The sequence below is a fragment of the Anas acuta genome, chromosome 6 (genome assembly GCF_963932015.1).
Source record: "Anas acuta chromosome 6, bAnaAcu1.1, whole genome shotgun sequence".
Classification (NCBI taxonomy): Eukaryota; Metazoa; Chordata; class Aves; order Anseriformes; family Anatidae; genus Anas; species Anas acuta.
Genome location: NC_088984.1, coordinates 31,512,191 through 31,533,628, shown reverse-complemented (window position 1 = coordinate 31,533,628; position 21,438 = coordinate 31,512,191). Strand labels below are relative to the sequence as shown.

At 35.8% G+C, this 21,438-nt stretch overlaps 1 protein-coding gene across 7 annotated transcripts in view; it reads left to right on the top strand.

The window, feature by feature from the left end:
• SPAG16 (sperm associated antigen 16) overlaps window positions 1-21,438 on the top strand; it is a 393,156-nt gene that overhangs the window by 52,911 nt on the left and 318,807 nt on the right. For all 7 annotated transcript variants that reach the window (XM_068686339.1, XM_068686338.1, XM_068686337.1 and 4 more), the window contains one exon: window positions 20,622-20,752. In XM_068686339.1, the coding sequence (XP_068542440.1) occupies window positions 20,622-20,752 (131 nt within the window). The remainder of the gene's footprint in view (window positions 1-20,621; window positions 20,753-21,438) is intronic.

Genomic DNA, 21,438 nt, shown 5'->3' with positions numbered 1-21,438 from the left:
TTTTGGTTTTTAGAAAGTTAAAGTTGTAGTGTTATGATGTAAAGACATTCCTGTATCAATCATTGCATTTTACCTCTCTATCAAAGTGTGCATAGAAGCTACAAATACAAACCTCTTATATATCGGCAGGAATAACACTTGATTATATATTGAGTTTTCTATTCAGTGACTTTTCTGTAGATACTTAAACTGTTTCTCTAAATTGGTACTTCGGCTGCTGGCTTTTTTTTTCCCCCTGAGGAATATGCAAGTAATTCCATGCTGTTTTATCCCCATGTCCTTTAAACAGTGTTATAACATAAAATTTTTGAGACTTTTTATGGAAGTGTTACTCTTTCGACTTCCTGTGATTTATATTCTGCTTTGTTCTTTACATTCTCTGTAGTTCTGGGTCAGAAAAGGACACTTTTTGAGGGGGTGTACTCATCAATTCGATAGGAGCCTCCAAAAAATGTGATTAAGGCAGAATTAAGGTCACGAGCACACATAGATAATGTGGGTTTGGATTAGCACTGAAACCTTGGATGAAAAAGTTCCCTGCAGCTTAATTTAGACAAGTGGAAATGAGGAGTTAGGGTCCTGCTTCTCAAACATGATTATGAAACTGCCTTTATTTATGCTTTTGCAGCACACTATTTCCTCTTCTTTTCATGAAAATGCTGTATGCTGTAGACATTTTTTCCCATAGTTGCCATCACTGTCTGTAGTAGACACTGAAGACAATACTGAAAGACTTCAGGACTCAAGCTGAACTTTGACTTCACTAGCAAGGAAAAAAAAGTACCATGACCTGATCGAAAGATGGAGGCATCAAAAAAGCCTGAACTTTTGTATAGGGCCCCTCGGTGAAGCGGTGTGTCCAGCTGCAAGTAGGAGACTTGGGACCAATGAAAGGAGCAGAAATATTTGATTTGATTATCAGTAAGCTACCCAGAAAGATATTTCTATCTTTCTAAGATATTTCTAAGATATTTCTGGGTAGTTTACTGATAATTGAATGAAGCAGAGGTATTTGTGTAATATTTTTTTTTAATATTGAAATGTCATCTTTTAAATGGTTTTCATCTGAATGCTTCGTTTTAAGAAGCTATTTGGTCTCAAGGCAATCCTGAAAGAAAACAATCAGTGATACTGTAATACTTTTATTGAAATTTGTTACCTACATATATTTCACAAGGTTTTTGGAACTTCAGAAAAAGTATGGATTTAATTGTGGGAACAACAGAAATTGAGAGAGAGGAGTGAGTTTATGTTTTAGTGAGCATTGCTTTGTGATGTCTAACTGCAGTTCTGAATGTGTCCTCTATTTTTCTCCACAGCACAAAAAAAAGATTCCTTTAATAGCTAAATAAAAAAAAAAAAAATTGTCAATGTGATGCCATTAAATTTCTGAGTATGATCTGGAGGCAGAGAATTAGAGAATTTCCTTTCAGTGAGGAGCTGAAAATTGGAGACTTTGTCTGGATTTCCTTCTGGGCAAATGTGGGGGGGTCCAGAGGTAACATTTTGACTGAAACATTACCAGCCTTTTATCTGATGTGCAGCAATGGTTGTTATCACATAGAAAAAGATCTCTTAAAAAAAAAAAAAAAGTTAAATGCCTTTAGTAACTGCAGTTACTTTGAGTACGAATTGTGTCTTTTCCCAGCTTTAATGTGTGAAAGCTCTTGCCAAATATTGCCTTTGGTGCTTGCAGGCTGAAGGCAGAAGCGCAGCAAAAAATGGAATGATTTAAGGTGTTGGTGTGACAGCTGGGGGTAGAAATGGAAGATAAAAGAACGAAATGACAGGTGAGGAAGGCGAGGCAGCTGTGTGAGTAAGATGACTGGAGCTTTGGGGAGTTGGAAGTAAAAAGGCAATTAGGAACTCAATACAGAAATGAATGTAAGCTTGGGGAAGCATAGAGGAGAACAGTGGATCGGGTGATTGTGAATCTCGTGTTGCAGATGAAAAGTGAGCTCTAACAATCCCATGTTTGCTGGAATACCGACAAGTGGAAGGTTACAATCGTGCAGTCTAGATTAGAAATGAGAAAGTGAGGACAGTCTCCTAGGAGAAATAGATTTTATGCCCAGATCCAAAACAGATTTTTCAGAAATGCTATTTTGATGAAAATTCGCCTGTCCTTACGATATTTTATTCACTGTAAAAACACTTTGAAATACATGCTAATTGAACTAGCACTTAAAAATGGGAAAGACAGCAGTGCAGGTCTTTTTCTTCATAACTGAAATAATTGTTATATATAGTTTTCCCCATACTGTGTAGGTATTTAGGAATGCATGGAAACCAGAAAAACAATAACGAAGTGAAGAGTTAGTAAGAACATAGCAGATGACTGTCAACTGGAAGTAGACTGAGGCAGGGATACAGATTATAAATGAGAAAAAAAAAAAAGTGTTTAGAAGGTTATTATGGTTTAGAATTTCAGAGGGCAGAAGTAGAGCAAAAAAAAAAAGTGCAATTAAATTTGCAGGTGGTAAGGTGTAGGGGAATTTTAATATTTTGAATGTAAGGTATGCTGAAACAAGTAGAGTATTGGCAATCAAAAATTAATTTCATCTCACTCCATCCAGTTGGATTTACTGTAAAGGGGAATGTGTTAAGGTGACTTGCTGTGCTAAAGGTTTTACTGAAGTCCTAGAGAAGGATGCCAGCAAGATGAGGTAGAAGATGGCCATATACAGAAACATAAGTTGCTTCATAATACAAGTGGGAATGAAATTTGTATTTAGAATTGATTCATTATATTTTTGCAAGCGTATTTCCCTGTGGATAAGGGAGAGACATAGCTGCTCAGGGTGTCCAAAGGACAGTGAGAAATAACTTAATGACCAGTGGAGCAGGACTCAAGGAAGAGTTTGAGAGAATAAAGTTTGTACCAGCGTAGATTCTGAAGGACCGTGAAAGCAGCAAGAAAAAAAAAATGCTAGAGGGTGAAATTGAGGGGAAAAATGATTGCTTAAGATATTAAGCGTAGTCAAATGTCAAAAAAAAAAAAAAAAAAAAAGGCAACACAAACTTGAGAGAAGGAAATGTTGAAAGCTGGGCAATATGTGCTGTTTTCACAATTTTAAAAAGATATTTTGTGTACAAAATATATTGGAAAGGCAATGAAATATCAGCATTTGTGATTTTGAGAAGGCTTTGTAGAGGAAGTGTTGCTGTAATCTAGGTTTGACAGGAGAAAGGAAGGAATAAGTGTGTGTGTATACACAAATTGAGCATGATTGAAGAGTGGCTTGTTGACACTGGTTAGAAACACAAGCAAAGATTTTTGGGACTGTTTTGCCAAGATGCCACAATTCTGTGGGTGCTATCTTGTGTGCACAACATTGCTTTTTGAGAGAAGACTGAAAAAGTTGCATAGCTCACGTGAAATGAGAGCGTTATGGAGAACCTGAGCTAAGCAAAATGGAGCAGGCCAGCCTCACATCAAATACAGACAAAAAGTTTTCTTCAGCAGCAAAAACCCACCATAGTACCCTTGACCACAACATGGTTTAAATGGTTTAAATTTTTGTATCACAGTGGGAGGTATTGCAGTCTAGAAGTGCATCAGCACAGGCATTCTTCACCTTCCTTGCTTCCTACAATAGACCTGAATGTTTACACTGCATACACAGAAAATCCTTACAAGTGTGAAATACCCTAACTGTCTTTTACCAAATGGTGGCTAGAGTAAACATGCTATTTGCTTACACTTCACTGTTCCAAAGCTGTTTTGAGAGTTCCCCTTTCTTTGTATTGTTAATGCTGATTTTATTTTGATATTAAAGATACTATGTTTCAGGTATGGTTTAGTGTTGCTTAGCAGTGAGAATGAAGAGGAAATCTTCCAAGCCCTTTCTCTGTCTGCACTTTGATATCTAGTTGGCTGCATCTTGTGCTGTGCACAAAAGCTTGTAGTGAGTTTACGGATGTCAAAGTGAAGGCTGGAAAGCCAGGCACAATTCCTAGGGACCCCTTAGACCTGGCAGCAGAAACTGCAGTTGTTGTTGTTTCTTAAAACCTTGCAAGTAAACTGTTAGCACTGAAACTCAGGAAACCTAAATGTGTATGCTGTTGCTGCATGGCTCCTAGTGTTTGTTTCAACTGTGAATTCCCAGAATAACCTTTTAAGTAATTGCCTGGTATGGCTTGGGCACTCTAGTTGCAGATATGCATAAAATACAAATACGGTTATTCTGTGAATAGGAACACTTTCAGTTTCTGAAAAGCCCGTTTGTTTTTCTTAGTATTCAACCTTTCTTTCCTGCATTTTGGCACTCTTCCTCCTCTCTTTCCCCATGACATAATTCGAGCTGGAAACAAAATCTATTTGTGTCTGAGGCTTTGAATGAACCTTAACAGGTGCATATGTACATTCACTGTTCATCTGTTCTTTGAAAACTTTATGGGAGAGCACTTTTGAATAATCTGTCCAATTAACATGTTGAAGAGATGTACAAAGGTGATTATTTAGCTTCTTGATGTACTAACTGTGTGAGTTCAGGATGAGAATTTAATTTATTCTTCTCTTAATTTTATTTTTCTCTGAACTAGTGTTGCATGCTGCTAGCTTCTGTATGCTCCAAAGCTGAGTTCCATGGTATATCCATGTCTGTTTTTCCCATCAAGTGTCTTGATCCTTTTTCATCGATATTGTCTTTTAAGTCTTTCTAAAACTTAGACAGATTTTCTCTCTAGAAATGTCTGGTAGGTTAAATCAGGCTAATTCAACCTGGGATCAGACACTCTTATTTTTTACAGGTAGTTTTGGGTGTTGCCTCTCCATCATAGATTGCTTGTATCTCTCTAAGCATTAGACTCAAGTGCATGGTCTGTCAATTCTGTGGGATTTTACCTACTTTCTGGGAAAGGTGGCAACAGCTGGCAGCACCATTGCTCTCTGAGCCCATGGAGATGCATTGATTCAAAGCACTCATAAAAATTAATTATGGTAATATCTATGTTCTTCATACCCATTCTGTGGTGTGGCTTCTGATGAAGGAAGTATGGCATCTCTAATAGAAACTTTGAAAGTGTTGAGGGACCTATGTTTAGAATGAATTTGAGACAAATGGAATCTAGTTTCATGTCACAATTGAGTTGGTTTTGAGGGGATAACATTAACAAAAAGCAATACCACCTGTTACTTGCATTCTTTCTAAGGAGATATGATTTCAAAAACAAACAAAAAAAAAAACAAATCTGTTGGGTGAACCACTGCTGATATTGAGAGTAAAACTCATTTTAGGTTCCCCCATACCATCTGTCCAAACCCACATAAACAAATTAACTTTCTATTGAGAGTACATGGACGAGGTTTCAAGAACTGAATAAAATCTGGTCGTTTTGATATCCCCCACAATATAATTTTTGTGCGACTTAGGAGCCAGGTTCCATTCTTTCATCTCTTTCTGTATGAAGAAATTGCCCCATTAAGATTGTACTGGAAATATGTGGAGACTTCTGAAACTGTAGTTGAGATTTAAAAAATGGGTCATGAAATGGAAAACTAGTATTATAGGCAACTGAAAAATACGTATGATTAGTACTAATAATTAATAAAAAACTGTCCCATGATTGTCAAAAATAGATTTATTGACATCAAGCAATTGTTACTCAAAATCAACCTAAATAGTATTACTAAGATGGCAAGGCTTGACGTGAAGCCTTTAACAGAGAATCATCAGATGTTTTCAGGGTATGTTTCAGAGCTCTTTTGTTGTTTTTGTAAGCTATTAAATATTTTTATGTGAGACTTGGAATAAATATCTGCACCAGATCTCATTCAGAATTATTGACGAAGCTTATAGCTGACACACTGGAAAAGTGTTAGCTCATAGAGGAGCCAGGTAAATGAGGCAGAGAAGCCTGGAATGCTTGGTAAACTCAACACCGAAGTCTACATTTTTACTACAGTGACCACTAAAATTAAGTAAGGAAAAGAGATGCCGTAGTAACAGGCCTATGATAAGGGATACTGGGGAAAGCTAGGGAAGTTGTGTTTTTTATATGATGGTGGTATGATTAGGGTAGAGAATATGAGGCTAGTGAAAAGTGAAGGAGTGTCCCATTAAGCAGTCTGCTTAGTTTCACAAATGGAATTAAGGAGCATTTTCATCACTGTGATCACTCAAAAAGGGAATAGAAAATGTTCCTAATAGGATTGTTTACTTAGCAGAGGAAAGTAGAATAGGATTCAGTAAACGGAAATTGAATCTAAAGACATTTGGGGTTAGAAATAGTGTTGCTTTTCAACAGTGAGTATAGTTAGGCATTTCACAAATGTACCAGAGCTCCAGTAAATTTTTCAATTTTGAAAGACAATTTGACAATACCTAAATAATAGCTGATTTTCTTTTTAAGCTACGTGTAATTCAAGTAGATGTTAATTCAAAAAAGTGCAGTGGCCTGGGTTTTATGGGGTCCAAAATAGATTACAAAAATTGTCCATTCTGGCTTAGTAGTCTTGATGAATAAGAGAGGCTGTCTGCCTTCCACCTCAAGGCAGTTTTGGGCAGTTTCCTATTTCACTGTTGGCATATTTGTGAAGTCAGTCTGGCTGTACCTCACCAGCATATTTCATACCGTCTGCTTCCTGCAGTGCTGAAAGTCTGCTGTGTTACAGCGATGGTTAATCAGCATTAGCCCTTTTTGGTATAATATGTATGGCTAACAACTATTGTAGTCAAATAATCAGCTTTTTGTTGGAGAGAATTCATTACTCACCAGCATTGGCAAGTTGAGTGCTTTGTATCTATCTGCACTTGAGGAAGCCCTGTCAAAGTACTTATGGCTTTGTTTTCATTATTAATCATTATGTGGAGCTTGGAATAACAGTTACTACCTGTCCTGAAACTGAATCAGTGTGATTAAATGCAAAAGGGAGTAATATGGACAGCATCTGTAAAGGGTAATTGCAAATAAATCAATAACTAATGGTCCCTGAATGTGTTTACTACTTCATTGTAGTGATATATGAACCTTTGTAAATCCTTTGTGCTTACACCGGTTATTGAGACGATCACAACGTGTACTTTAGTACAAATGAAAAAATTAATGTCTACTAGAGATTGAGACTATAAATACAATTTTGAGGTTCCAGACAATGCCTTAAAAGTGGGATACTAGTTTAAGGAAAAATGAAACTTGTTTAAAATTTGGAAAGTTAGTAAGGGAAAATAAATGGCAAACTTAAAAATTTAGTTGAACGTGGAACATCACTGTTGGATGAGACTAATCCAACATGGTAGGAGAACTGTTAAGAAAACTTCTTCACTTATTGCAAGCACAGAATAGGATCGTGTCCAACCGAATCTGAAAAATAATAAAAATTTCCACACCTATTTACAGTGAATGTATTAGAAATAAAATCAGAGTGGATGCAGATGAACTGTACTTTAAAACATCCATAAATGAGCATATTTTGGATTAGCTTGTAAGGACTTGTGTCTTCTAGTTTGGCATTGCTATTTCCATAAACTTTCTTTTCTACTTATGAAATGTCTTTGACACTTTCATTCTCTTCTCTTTGCACAGAATTTATAGGGACACTACTTGTGATTCTGGCAATCCTAACAATGTAGAAGTGTTTTTTTCTTAGCTTAAATAGACAATCCACATGAAAAATCTGTCTGAAATGGCTAGTAGCTCTGCTAAAGCATGTTGAGTAGAAGAATATAGCAGTTTTTGCTTGTGCAGTGTTTGAATTTGGTGGAAATCTGTCCATTTTCTCATGTGCTAGGAAAATAGTCCTGATGGAGATCTTGGTGTTATGTCAGAATTCTTAGAATTGTGATCTTGTTCTTTTGCATAATGGGAAGATGTTTTTTATAAAAAGACACCCCATGTGCTGGAGGAAGGAAGGAATTAATGAAGAAACATTTGGCAGTATTTTGTAGCATGAAAACACTTTGATAGCTGGTAAAAGCTACAGTGTTCATTTTGGTTATGATCTTTTTGACTGAACTGCATAATGACTTAATAACCCTTTGTAGGGAAAACATTAATTTTAACAGTTATGAATCAGTGTTTGACATGCCAGCCTTAAGTATCACAGGGCCTGTATGCATAGCAGTCTTCTCATTTTCTTTTTCTGTCAGCACTTATTTTTCCATCAGCACTTATGTCCAGTAACAAGAATATTTTCAAAGAATAATTTTCTACTTTGAGAAAAAACATTTACCAAATACAGTAACACTTAACATTCATAAATTCAGTCTTCCTCTTGCTTCATGTCTTCCACACTTTGTAATATACACGTGTGTATAAAATGTATATATTCTGTACATATATAATACATAAACTTTACATATAATTAAAAGATTTGTACATATATTGTAAAGCAATACATTAGTCCCACTGTTTGTTACAACAAATAAATCTGTTTCTAGAAACTCTTTTCAGAGGTATTTTAGTGCAGTCTTTTTGCTATATTTAAAGAACTAATGTTTGCCTGAGTAAATCTCTTATCTTCCCAGCTTACATTGCATTTATGGTATTATATTTCTAATGTGTGTTGGGATTCTGTAGACATGGAGGTAGATTTTATGTTGTTAGGTATTCAAAGGTCCTATATATTTCTCGGCAGAGAAAGAAAATACACAGAACTAGTAACATTCAGAATGAACTTTTCAAAATGAAATATTTGAGTAGAAAAACAATGTGGAAGAAATAACCTGACAACTCTGCAGAAATGTGATACAGATGCTTAGGAAATTACTGTTTACATTGTATGCTGTGTCTCAAATTGTGCCACAAGTTCAAAAGGGCTAAGTGACTTAGTACTTCTGGGACAAAAAGATGTAAGATAAACTCTAGAAACCTAAAAAGCATCTAGTTTAATTACAACTATCATTAAGACAAAATTTATGTCAACATTTTGTAAGCTTCTCTTTTATTAGGGCCATATATTTGGATAGAAGGAGACTCCTACAGCTTATGGCTTGAGCCGTTCCCAGGGAGCATAAAGGGTGTGCTGTTTTTGGTGATGGCATGAATGCATTTTGCTTTCACAGCAAAATTACACTGTGCTACAATGGCATGCAAAAAAGTGTTTTTCTAATACAGACCTTGAATGAAATGTAATTGCACTAAACACATCAAGGAGTTGTTTTTTTTTTTTTTTTTTTATCTTGTGTGTCTTTTCTTCTTCATTTTGACCTCAGGTTATCAGTACAAATATTTTATAGTAACTTAATGGATAATGCAAGCTGAATTTAAGAGTCTTTATTCAGTTCTGTAAATACGTTCTTTTAACACCAGGTTTTCAAACTGTGGGTGGTAAGCTAGCTGTTACTGCCTCTAACCTTAGGCTCTTTCAACCACTTCAAGTGTTGCAATGGGATGAATTGTACAAGAAGCCTAGATTTGATATAGGTTGTGATTTAAAAATAAATAAATACTATACTATCTATAGTATCATGCTAAGCATACTTAATGATCTAGGGGGCTTTTTATGCATTTGGATTTGGATATGTTATGTTTAATAACTAAATTGTTGATTCACGTGGCTGCTTTGAGGAACCAAATAGGAATTAGACAACTTATTTGAAGAAAGCATCTGAAGCTGTTAATCATCTCGACTATAGCATACTTCTCTAGTAGAGAATATATCAATGGTGATGAACAATTTTCAATACATACAAAAATGACAATGTTGCAACATATTTGGAGTATGCCAGAAAGCTGAATTAACTTCATGTCTCTCATATAATCAAAATTACCTCTTTAACATGCTTAATTGAGTTGTATGGCATACTCAGCACGTGTTGCAGTAATTTAAAGTATCACTGAAGTTTAATTGCACTGTAAGCAAAATTTAAATGTACAAAATAAAATTATAATTGGTAGAAGATTCTGTGTTTTATTGTACCGTTGTTTATTTTACCATTGATCATAAATTTAGTAGCTTTTTCAAGTATAAGCCATTTAAAGAGGGGATGGGGAACGTCTTCACAAATAACATATGGTTATTTGTGATTTACAAAACTGCTATGAAAATCCAGGCAACCAAGTGCATACCTTGTATCATCATAATTTACTGCAGTGTTCTCATTAATTTTCTTTGACTTATGCTTGGCAAATGATCAAGTTGTGTTTTGTAACAGTCTTCACTTGTTTATGTAAAATTACAGTATAGATACAGTTGCTTTGTACATTTACGATGTATTAATATAGGTATTGTTTTGTGCCCTGTAGAGGATTGGTTATCTGTAGGTTAGTTCATTTTTTTTATTTTTTATTTTTTAAAGAAGTCTAATAGGAATATATTCTGTCGTTATGATGTGATTCTATGAGACAAGAATCAGGTCAACACATTCAGAATTGCTACTAGTAAAATAGCATTGAATTTATTCTTTTGTCATAACTTTACATTCTCAATTCCTGTTAAAGGTAACCAGAAGTAGATACTTAAAATCCAGACCTAGTGGTACCAATATAGATTTTGTATCTTAGAGTTGTAATGTTGCAATATTTAAAAGTAATTTTAATTATTTAATTTATTAATTTATATTACTACCATCAAGGAGTGGTAAATTCCAATTTGGATGATTATTCTATCATTTGGAGATGTATCACTCAGAATAATAGTACCTTTGTGCACTTCTTTGCACTGTGGTTCCTCCTTCACCATAGTGACTCAACAGAGATTGCTGGTCATGCTATATCCCGTAACAAATTAGATTAAGTAATTAAAATAAGGGACTAAAATTACATTTTATGAGGTCGCTGAGATAGTAGAAAGCATGGAAGAAGTCACAAGTGGTATTTCTGCACAGCATCAGTATCCTTCCTGAGACGGGACAGATTTTCAATTAATACTTTCTGATGACTCTTCCTTCTCTGAAAAAAATACATTTATTTTCATGAAGTTGTAGCATTTGTTTTCCGTTCCATGTGGCTGCAGAGCATCAGAAATCCAGTTATCATTCTGGGCTTAGTCCTCTGAGCTCCTTGAGCAAGCTCTCAGTCCTCTGAGCAACTGCAGAACTCCAAGGGCTGTGCAGTCGCTATATATACTGCGTCTCCTGAGGAGAGAGAGCAAGCTGTGATCTTCCCCTTGCATGTTGTGCCCATCTGCAATATAGCAGAAGCTAAAACGTTGCAGTTATTTTATTTCTGTGGGATTTGGCTGTGTGTTTTGCATAGAGTAAGGTTTTTTCCTTTTATACCTTTACTTTTTGAAATAGTGGCAATAAATTTAAACTAGCTGTGGTAGTAGTAAACATTTGAAGAAAATTACAACATTTCAGTGATGTTTATAATTGCTAGCTTCTTCTTATTCTTCAAATCTCTCAGATTAGTGATCACTGAGAAACACTGTTTTAATAGCCACAATAAAAGAAACAAAGTTTTAGTGCAGTAGCCTCCTATTTTAAAGTTTATCCCTTTTATAGTAGACAAGTAACTTATTAAAATTTATCAACAAGTGCTAATAAGAGCTCTTGTCAAAATAAGTACCGAGTGTCTGTGATAGTTACATTTATCATACTACTGCTTTCTACTTTATTGCGTAGGCACCAGCTGTAGGAAGACTCCATTTGGCAGACCCTTAAAAGTGCTATTGTCAGGAGCAGTTTCAAGTTGAAATTTATTGGTAGTACCAGTTCCCCAGCTCTTCCAAGTTGCATGAATACAGTAGCTTTAAATGTGAAGTCAGAACAGTTTTAGGTGCTCTTTTAATTAATTTGTTTTTATTACCTATTGTGTGTTATCCTCATGTTTGTTTAAAAAGAAAAAAAAAATGAAAACTTGTCAGAGTTATATACTGAATAAGGAGGATTTATGTGGCCACAACCTTTGTAGGTGATTTTTATGCTTTTTATTAGCAAGCCAGGCAAGATATAGTATGCAATAAAAGTTTTACTGTGCTCTCCTGCTATGGCTTTCAACTTTCTTTCCTTATATTTCAGATGTTTGTAAAATAATTACAGCCATGATTAATATAGTAAAACAAGGTGTAAATGTGTTGTGGTACACTCAGTATAGACACAGGAACATTCTGAAATTGAGTTGTTTCAGTGTTTAGAACCAGACAACATAGACTACTGAATATTTTACTGGTGGTGGCATTCTGTTCAGGGGATACCCTGAATATCTTAAGATATTTTTTCTCTTAGTCTGCTAGAAAAGGATATGTTATTCCTTCAAGTTGAGAAAATACATACAAGGGGGAATAATTTTGGTTTACTTTATTTTATATTAATTTTCTGTCGTCATTGCAGCAAAGCACTTAACCAGGTATCTATTGAATTAGTATTAATACATGGTTCTTTTTGAGGGAAGCTATCTCCATTGCATCAAAACTAAGCTATTCAGAGTGCGGTATCGTGATTTTCATCACCAAGAAGATGGAAATAGGCACTGACTTAAATCTCTCTTAAAAACTTAGTTTGAACCTTCAAATAAACTGAAGTAGTGTTGTATGCTGTCTTAATGGTGGTCATTAGTCACATTACTTGTCAGAAATTGTCTGATTCTTGTAAAAACAGTAACTTGAGGAAAAATAGTTGGGAAATCTTATGTTATAGTTTGCTTTCTTAAATGTTCTAGCTTGACATACTTTGTTTTTGATAGTTGGATGAGTAAGATTCATTCATTGTGAGCAATTACAGCCAAGACTCTTTCCATTCTCCTTTGATAAATTTGTATCTGAAGATTTCTTCTGCTTCCCGTTTGAGCGTGTGGGTTCTTAGTAATCTTCAGCCTGTGTTGAAGGCTGTGATAATGTGTACAAGAACTGAGATGATGTGTAAGAAATAAAACCCTGTTTTGAGAACTGTATGTTTAACAAGGACTTCCTGAGTAGGCTTGCTGATTTCCTTAGAACTGCTTTGATATTCAAGAATTAAACTATAGGAAACTTAATATATTGAAATTTGTTTATCTAAAAGAAAAAAAATGCAAAATATATTTTCCAGAGTGTAAGCAAAACTGAATTTCTGGGACATTTAAGCAAACAACCATTAATTTTCTCATCTTTCTAATTTGGGGTAAAAAGATTATAATGGTCTATGAATGTAGCTGTCATTGACCAGTGCAGTACTTTCCCAAGTACAGATGTGCAGAGATATTCCAGATTTGGGGTTAGAATCGAGAACAGAACACCTCCTCAAAATTATTTAGACAATAGCACAAATCAGAATGTTTTGCTGAGACTTTGACATATACAGTAGCTATGACTCTAAGAAGAATTTCAGTTTTATTACTTAGTTCTCATTTCTTAACAAAACATCTAGTGTTTGCTTTAAATTGTATGTATGCATATGCCAGGAGGTGTGATGGTGATTGCTCCTATTGTGCATGTTGCTGCAGGCTGAGGATGACCTCTATAATTTTCAAATCAGAGCTGCTCCTGATGCTGTAGAGTTGATTAATTTTTTGCAGAAGGAAATAGATTGCACCTCCTCTTTCTTCACTGGAGGACTTTGATTCACCAAATTACTGCCTGATGATCCTTGCCTTAGTTAAACTTCTTTTTATTTTTTATTTAAAGTAACAAGACTAGATTTTTGCTGGCAGTTACATAGTAAAGCTAGTTAATGTAGACTTCCATTTCTCACATCTGAATACAGAGAAACCTAGAACTAGGTGATGATAATAGAGACAAGGCCCAGCTGTTATTTTGATAAACTGATTTGGATGTTTCTTGTTTCATTTTAAAGTACGCTATGCTTTTCTCAGCCGTGGGATGATTTGGAGCAGTTCCACTTATCTGTTCATTACCTTTGGTATGTTTTGACAAATGAGAATCTCTCGCGTCTTCCTCAAGGAAAATGAAAGCTGCAGACTTGATCTGAATAGCCTTGCTTTCAGAAGCAGAAAGAGCAGTCTTCCTTGTAAGAATCCAGTCAAGAAGCTTTCTAGGAGCTTTAAGGGCGAATTGTCTAAATTGTATATCTATTGCCATCAAGACAAAATTTGTATCTTATTAGGGAGAGCTAAAGCAATGGTCTGAGACTCTGAAGGTAGTTGGGTTTCTAAGCTCTTGTAGAGAATTCCAGCTTGGTCTGCAGTAAATCACTAAATACTCATGTGCCCCATGTCCATGAACAGGTTCTTACCTGGAGGAAAAAAAAATAAAATTCATTTCTTAGGGTTTGTTTTTCTGTATCAACCTGTGAGGTATTAGAGCAGGGAATGCTTTTGTGAGTTCATGCAGCCCTGGTTTCTGTAAGGCTCTCTAGGCAAGTCAAATGAACCAGTACTGCATCCTTTATTACCTGGGGGTGCAGATAGGTTTGTGTTATTACCTTTGCCAAGGATCAACCATTTGTCTTCCCTGAGGCTACAAAACAATTGAGGTTAATGATATGTGCTTCTTCCTGTTAGCTTCTTGACAGCTATGGAAATGCTTGCATGTAGATGGGGTAAGGGTGCTGGCTAACTTTCTGTCAGTGGCTAACAATCTGCTTCACCTGCAACTTAGATAACAAAGAGAGTGCAGTTTCTAAATGCCGGTCTGGGCAGGTACAGTGCACCATTTGCTTCCACTGTTGGCAGGTACTGAGGATGTATCTCTGTGGTTCAGAGAGATGCTTTCCAGGACACCATTTTAAAAGTCCTGTTCCTTGCCTGTGATAATGAAGTAATAGGATTTCACAGGCAGGAAGTGCTTTACTTTCTCCTTTATACTGACACAAGAGAAAAGCTTAATAGCTTTTCATGTTCTTCATAGCACCAGTGTCTAGTAACTTGCAGATACAAGAGTGAATGAAAACCCAGTATATTGATTTGGCCCCTTGGTGCTCAGTACAGGCATTCCTTGACTTCTGTGGCATGCATTTCCCTTGCTGATGGTAGCATCAGTCTTTGCAATCAACATGGGAATAAATATGTATTGCAAAGCCTTGTGAGGCAAGAGCTCAACTTGTGTAATGGATTCTCTTCTATCCTTAGATTTAGTGATTGAAAATAATAGAATAAGGATTAAATTATGACATTTCTGTCATTGCCGAAGTTTGATGAGAGAGGGGAGCTATCTTTGTTAGCATTCTCAGTATCATGTTTTTATTGTAGGAGCTTTTCAGGATAGATACCACATTCATTTCACAGTGATAAACAATTGTATCTGGGGAAAAAAAATCCATATTGAATTCTGTTATTTGGTAGGTAGCATGTTTGTGTTCCTTTTGAGGAGTTCAGAGCTTCCTGAGCCACCTCCGTACTGAGCTATGCCTGACATAAATTGAAGTTCCAATGAAGCTTGGATAAATCTATATAGTAATAATATATTTTGGAAATACTCTGAGAGAACACCTTAAGCTGCCATTGCTTCTAAACTCCTAGGTAGCTCTCTCATGTAGGAAATCACCTCACCAACAGACTTGGTTGTTTGAACTGTCTTTCACCTGGCATGTTCTGGGGAGCCACCGAAATCAGCACTTCACCTGGCCATGACAGGTGATACTGCTCTTCGTGCTGTTCAGACCCGTAAGTATAAGGCACAGATATGAATTATCTCTACGACTGAAACTGAGTCTTATGCTCTAGTAAAATAAAGGAGTATCGCAGCCAAGGAGGTCAAAGCTACAATTTCAGTAATTGACTTCATTGTGTTGTTGATGAGGAAAAAGAGAATAAGTAATTTTTATAATATTTCATATTATGCTCTTCTTTTTTTTTTGTTTGTTTGTTTAAACTATAGTTGTGAAATTTACAGCAATATTTCCTGAAATAGGATGCATTTTTGTCTACTGGAAAATGCAAGACTTTTTTAGTGACTTCCATTCAGAGAACCTTAGTTCGGGCTTTCCTAGAATCAATTCCCTCTGAAATGAATAGGTCTGATTACATTTAGTAATTGCTTTAGTTACTGAAAGTGAATGAGACGGTTTACAAAAAGCTTCTTGATTCATATGCTTTTTAAAAGTCATAATTCTGGTTGTGCAGACATGTAATTCATGGAAGATAAAAATTTGTGAAACAAGGACCATGTAAAGCTTCCAAAACTTAGTGGCACAAATTGGAATTATGCTGATTTTTAGTTTTGCTTCACTCTTTAGCCTGTGTATAGTAAATACTGCAGGCTTATTTTAACCACTCCCAGATTTTGAAAAAGTATGGATTTTTCTTGGGACTGGCATCAGGTCTGCGGGAATATTATTCCTGAAATACATTGCTGGAATGACAATGCAGGATTCCAGTAATATGGGAACTTTATGTATTTGTTTCCTAATTTTGAATGTTTCTATTTGTTTGTTTTTCCTCATCTAGCTTAATCTTTCTTGCCAAAATTGTTCCTATGAGATACGAAAAAGTTTTGGTTCTGTTATCTTCTGTATGTGTCATATAGAATTTTAAGAATTGAGGTATTCGTTATGGGAAATCAACCCCAAATTAATATTTGTATTGCTACTTTTAAAAACATTTACAATCCACTCTCACAAGAGGAACTCAAAGGTGGATAGATAAGTTATTTAGTCACACACTACTTCTATTACTTCATTTGTAGATTATTTTTTTTTTTAAATCAGTGAGTTTACTCTGTGTAAATCCACCTAAATCCCACTGATTTTCAGAACATGTTTGCAAATTTTTTTGGTCCTTTTTTTTTCTCAGTATGCCTCTAAATACATACAAGTGGAAATACGGAAAACTATAGACAGCTAAGGTTGATTGAAGGCATAGGCATTTAGTTAGCACTTTAGTACAAGACATAGATGCCTTGTTAATACCACACTTGACAAAAAAAAAAAGTAGGATTTTCACCACCAAAGGATGATTTTGATTACTGCTCTGCAGAATCTCCCCAGATTCTGTCTTGCTCTCCAGTCAGAAGGGCAAGACCAACGTCCTGTGTTAGTTGTCATTGTCTGTCCATGCTGTTCCACAGAAATGGAGCCCACCGTTTCATCATTATTCATCATTCTGGCTTCTTGAAGTTAAAGTTTTGACCATCCACACAAGTGTATAAAATAATTGCATGGGGACACTAGAGAAGTTTTTTCTGCAAACAAAACCAAATGCTTAGTTTCTTAACTTCAAAGGGGAAACAAATGTATTTTAGATGAAAAAAAACATTACATGTCCATGACCAAGTATTAAACATCTAAAGCTTTGTCAGATCCAGTCTTACTTTCTTGTAAACAAGTAAAAACCAACAGCATCAAAACCCAGTAGATACTGGACTGGGTTTATTAGGCTACATATGTGATTGAAGCCACACTGCAAAGTATGTTTCAGGTCTTATTTGTAATAGATGCACTTGTACTGATCATTAAGTCAGTAGCTAAAATTAATAGCAATTCTGATAATCATTTGAAGAGTTTGATTCGGGTTAATAGCATCCTTAAAGAACATGTGGTGTAGAAAGCTTCTGAAGTGGGAGACAAAATGAAATTTTCTTGATGGTCTGTAATTTTGAAATTTGCTGTACATTTATTCCTTCAAATTAACAGAACTGCTGCCATCAAGTTAAGTGCAAACAAAAAAAAAATTAGTGGATATCCCTGCTGTGTGTGCACATACTCGGATTAAAATACATAGATTTCATTCTGTTCTTAATCTTAGTGGTTATAGGCATTTTAAATAATACGGTAATTTCATTCTTTCTTTTAAAGTTTCTCGCAGCAGGATGTCCTGAAAATGTTGTAAGCGTGAAAGATCATCTTAGTCTTTAGAAAACTTTATAGTCTTTGTAAGTGGTTTTGTAATGACTAGTGTAGCCCTTAAAATATATTGTGTATGGTTACCCTCCTTATGGTCTTTAATGACAATCTATTTTTAATAAAGCTGTTTAGCTTGGTTAATTAGAGTTGGTAATAAATCTAGTCTGACTAATCTTAAAATAAATAAGATCGTTCAGTTTGAAAGTGAGCTTGCAAGAATTAAGTATATATATATGCATTTTGTTGTTTTATCACCTTTATAGTTGTAAGAAGAAAGTATTTTGAAGAGTACATAAGATCTGTCTCTCAGCCCATTCTGGAGTAACAGATTTGTCTCTTGGTATGGAGAACTCATTCAAGTTACTTTAAAGCACACGTTTAACCATTAATAACAACCTGATGCTCAATTTAGATCTCATGTGCCAATAATGATAAATAAATATATTCTGTACCAAAAGATTCTCTGTCAAGATTGTACATCAGCTGTTTTCAGCAGAGTTGATCTTGTGATGTTATGAGCTCTGAATACCGCTGTATGCAGTTCACCTGCCTGAAGCCCTGCACAGTTATTTCAAGCTGATTGTAAATGACAACTGCGGATGATGTCCAAACAGCCATCTGAAGTCTGTCCTGGACTTGAATGTCAGTATGAAGATCCATTCTCAATGATTTAGGGCCAGTTTCTTTCTGTGGCCCATACTGGATAACATCCTCAATCCCTGTTTGCAAGCTGATGTGTTTCTTTCCTCCTATTCACAACCCTCCTCATGCTGCGATCTCCTCTGCCCCTGACCTGGCAGAGCCTGCTCTGACTCCAGGAGATGTGTATTCTTCTTGGGAAAGAGCCTGACAACTTCAGTCTGCTCACGTTTGATTTGAGGGCTCTTTGAGGTTTGTTGTGGAAATCTCAGCCCCCATTTCTGATGGCATGTATACAGAATATCAAGTTTACAGTGAGGTTCTTGGTTCACAGCCAGACTGTCTCCACTGTGTCCCAGGGTCCAGATTTTCTGCTCCAAAGCTGCTGCACTCCAGCAGAAGTTCTGTAGGTCTTATGCTTTAAACTGCTGGAGCTTAAGGAAACAGGTAGTTGAGTATTCTTAGTTCTGCTCAGTATATACTTGAGGGATTTGGGCCTTTTTAGGAATCTAGTCCCACAGTCCAGCATCTTAAGCATGTTACCCATGAATCTCTGCTGAGCTATCCACTTCAATCAACACCTGATTTTGCCTTCTATTATCTGTTGATGAGGATGTTTCTCATGATGATCGTCGCTTTTACTAAATGAGAGAAGTCTGAATGCCATACTCAAAAGATATACTATTACACGTAGAGGAAGTTATCTTCAGGGTTCAGTCCAAATTTGTCTAATGTCTAATTAGTTTTATCTGAATTTAAAAAAAAAAAAAACAAAACAAAACAACTTTCTCATTTGTTCTTGAAGCCACAGATTTCCAGGACAGGTGCCTCCTTGAACATGCTGAATAATAGGTCTGTCTTTGTCCTTTCACAATGAGTGAACAAGAGCCTTGAAGAACAGACTCTGCTTTGGGCCTGTAGCTGAATCTTACAGAGGGGTAGATCAACACAGATGCTGTTTCCCTGCATTGCTGCTCTGGAGAGGCTGCTAAAACTCTGCAAACCTGGAACAACCTGCTGTACTGTGTGCTGCCGAACAGCATCAGCAGCTGATTTGGCTGCTGCTGTCTCCTCTGAACTGCAGCCTGATGTTTCAGTGCTCTGTTCAACAAGTGTTCATGTGCTTGTGAATTCTTTCGGAATAACGCCACGTGTGAAACTGGGCCTTTATTCCAGTAGAGAAAAGGATCATCTTGTCCACGTAGCAGTGGTCTGTGGGAAATAGTGCCCGGAGTTACTGTCAGTACAGGTCTGCATATATGCATGAAGGAGAAAAAAAACGCTCTTTACCTGTATCTGCTCTCCTTTGTATTGTATTATTTATATGAACATACATGGCACACTTGTCTTAGTGATTGCACCAAGAATCCTGCTGCACTGAGCATGACCCTGGGACTTCATGCTTTTCATCTCTGGTGTAGGAGATAAAGAGATAAATAGATAAAGATAAGATAAAAATAAGATAAAGAGAGGGAAATCAAATACAAATTGAATGACTAGGACAAGGGCAAAGTAAGTTCTTCCCTTTGAATTTAGTTGGAGGAGCTGTGGGGCTGCCAGTTGATGAAATGGAAAGGTTTCTGAAAGTTAGTTTGTGGTTGTTTTTTTTTTTTTTTTAACATGAGATGGTACAGTGCAGAGTAGATCACTGGATGTTAATTGGTAACTTTATACTTCTTGTTTAACGTTATTTTTTTTTGTTTAAGGAAAAATATTTAGTTTACCTGAAATTTGTTTGGCATTAACTTTTGACTGTCTACCACCAATCTACTTAGTAATCTACCAAGTATCTACTTATTGGAAGCAGTGATGGTCCTGAATTGCACAGAGAGGATTTTCTTATAGGGGATTGGTATACTCTTCCAGTATGGGGTACATAAATGACACTTACAATAAAAACATCGGGCTAAGTTTGTTACTTACACCTGTACCATTACACAAACTCTGTTCTGTTTAGAAATGACAGCAGAATTTTATTTGCCATTTTAACTCTATCTCACAGCATCCACACTGCAGAGTTGCTTCTTTCTTGCTGAAGTTACTCTGAACTACATAGGTGCTTTTTTCTGTTTTGGGGAAGAAGGTGTTTTGTTGGTATATACAGTGAGCTTATAGGAATATAATTATAACAGAACAAATTAATAAATCTCACAATACTCAATTGTTCTCTACAGGCACCGGTCTTTGAGATACACCTGCATTCAGCTTTAACAATATACATCAAAATTGATAAAATCAGGACGAGAAGTAAAAATTGATGAAAATTAAGCAAAGTGGAAAAATAAGATAAAATTGTGCTTTTAAAATAGTAACATAATAAGTAGTACATTGCTTGAACTTGTGTAACTTTTCTGATAATTAATAATTTTATTTTTTCTCCAGGATTCAGAGTTTCCTGTAGATAGTCACGCAGACCCACTCCTTGCTCATGCTAAAGAATGTACTCAACCCCTGAAGACTGGAGAGTATAAACTGGGCAACACTCTAAAAGTGCACGACTTAGCAGTGAGCTGGTAGGAGCCATTAACAGTACATTAATTTTATTGTTACATGCACGTTGACTCTTATTTTTGAGCAGGCCATTCATAAGCTTTTGCTTTAAGTAGATTTTCCAAAAAACTACTGGCCCCTGTCAGGGGATATTTTCTCAGGAATATGAAAGCAGAAGAAATGATCGTGAAATATAGTGGGACCACAAATGCAGTAAAACACCTGGGCAGAACTGTTTACAGATTGAGATTCATCTTGTATGTATGAAGGGTGGGATTTGGCTAGCAAATATAAAAATGGGAACCAGGGATGTCTATAAACTCTGGTTCCAGAATGCTGAATTATAATGCTGAATATTTTTGCAATTTGTATTTGATTGCAGTTTATTCCCTTGGGTCAAAAATCAGAAGAGTTTAAATTTAGATTAGCTTGAGTGTGCAATAGCCTGTAAGCAATGACATTTCAGGGCTTGCTAGCTGCAGGCTGAGGAAGAATAAACATAAAAATCTTGGGGGAAAAAAAAAGTACTAGTATGAAAGATCAGATATTTCTTACTAATTGTCTCTAGGTATTAATAGATTTTAGAATTTATTAAAAAGAAAATCATTCATTACTTTTGCTATTCAGGTAAGTTTCAAGTAGCACGATACTGTTCTTATTGCACACTGACTGCAAGTAGATTAATTCTGAAGAAAAACTGTATTCCTAC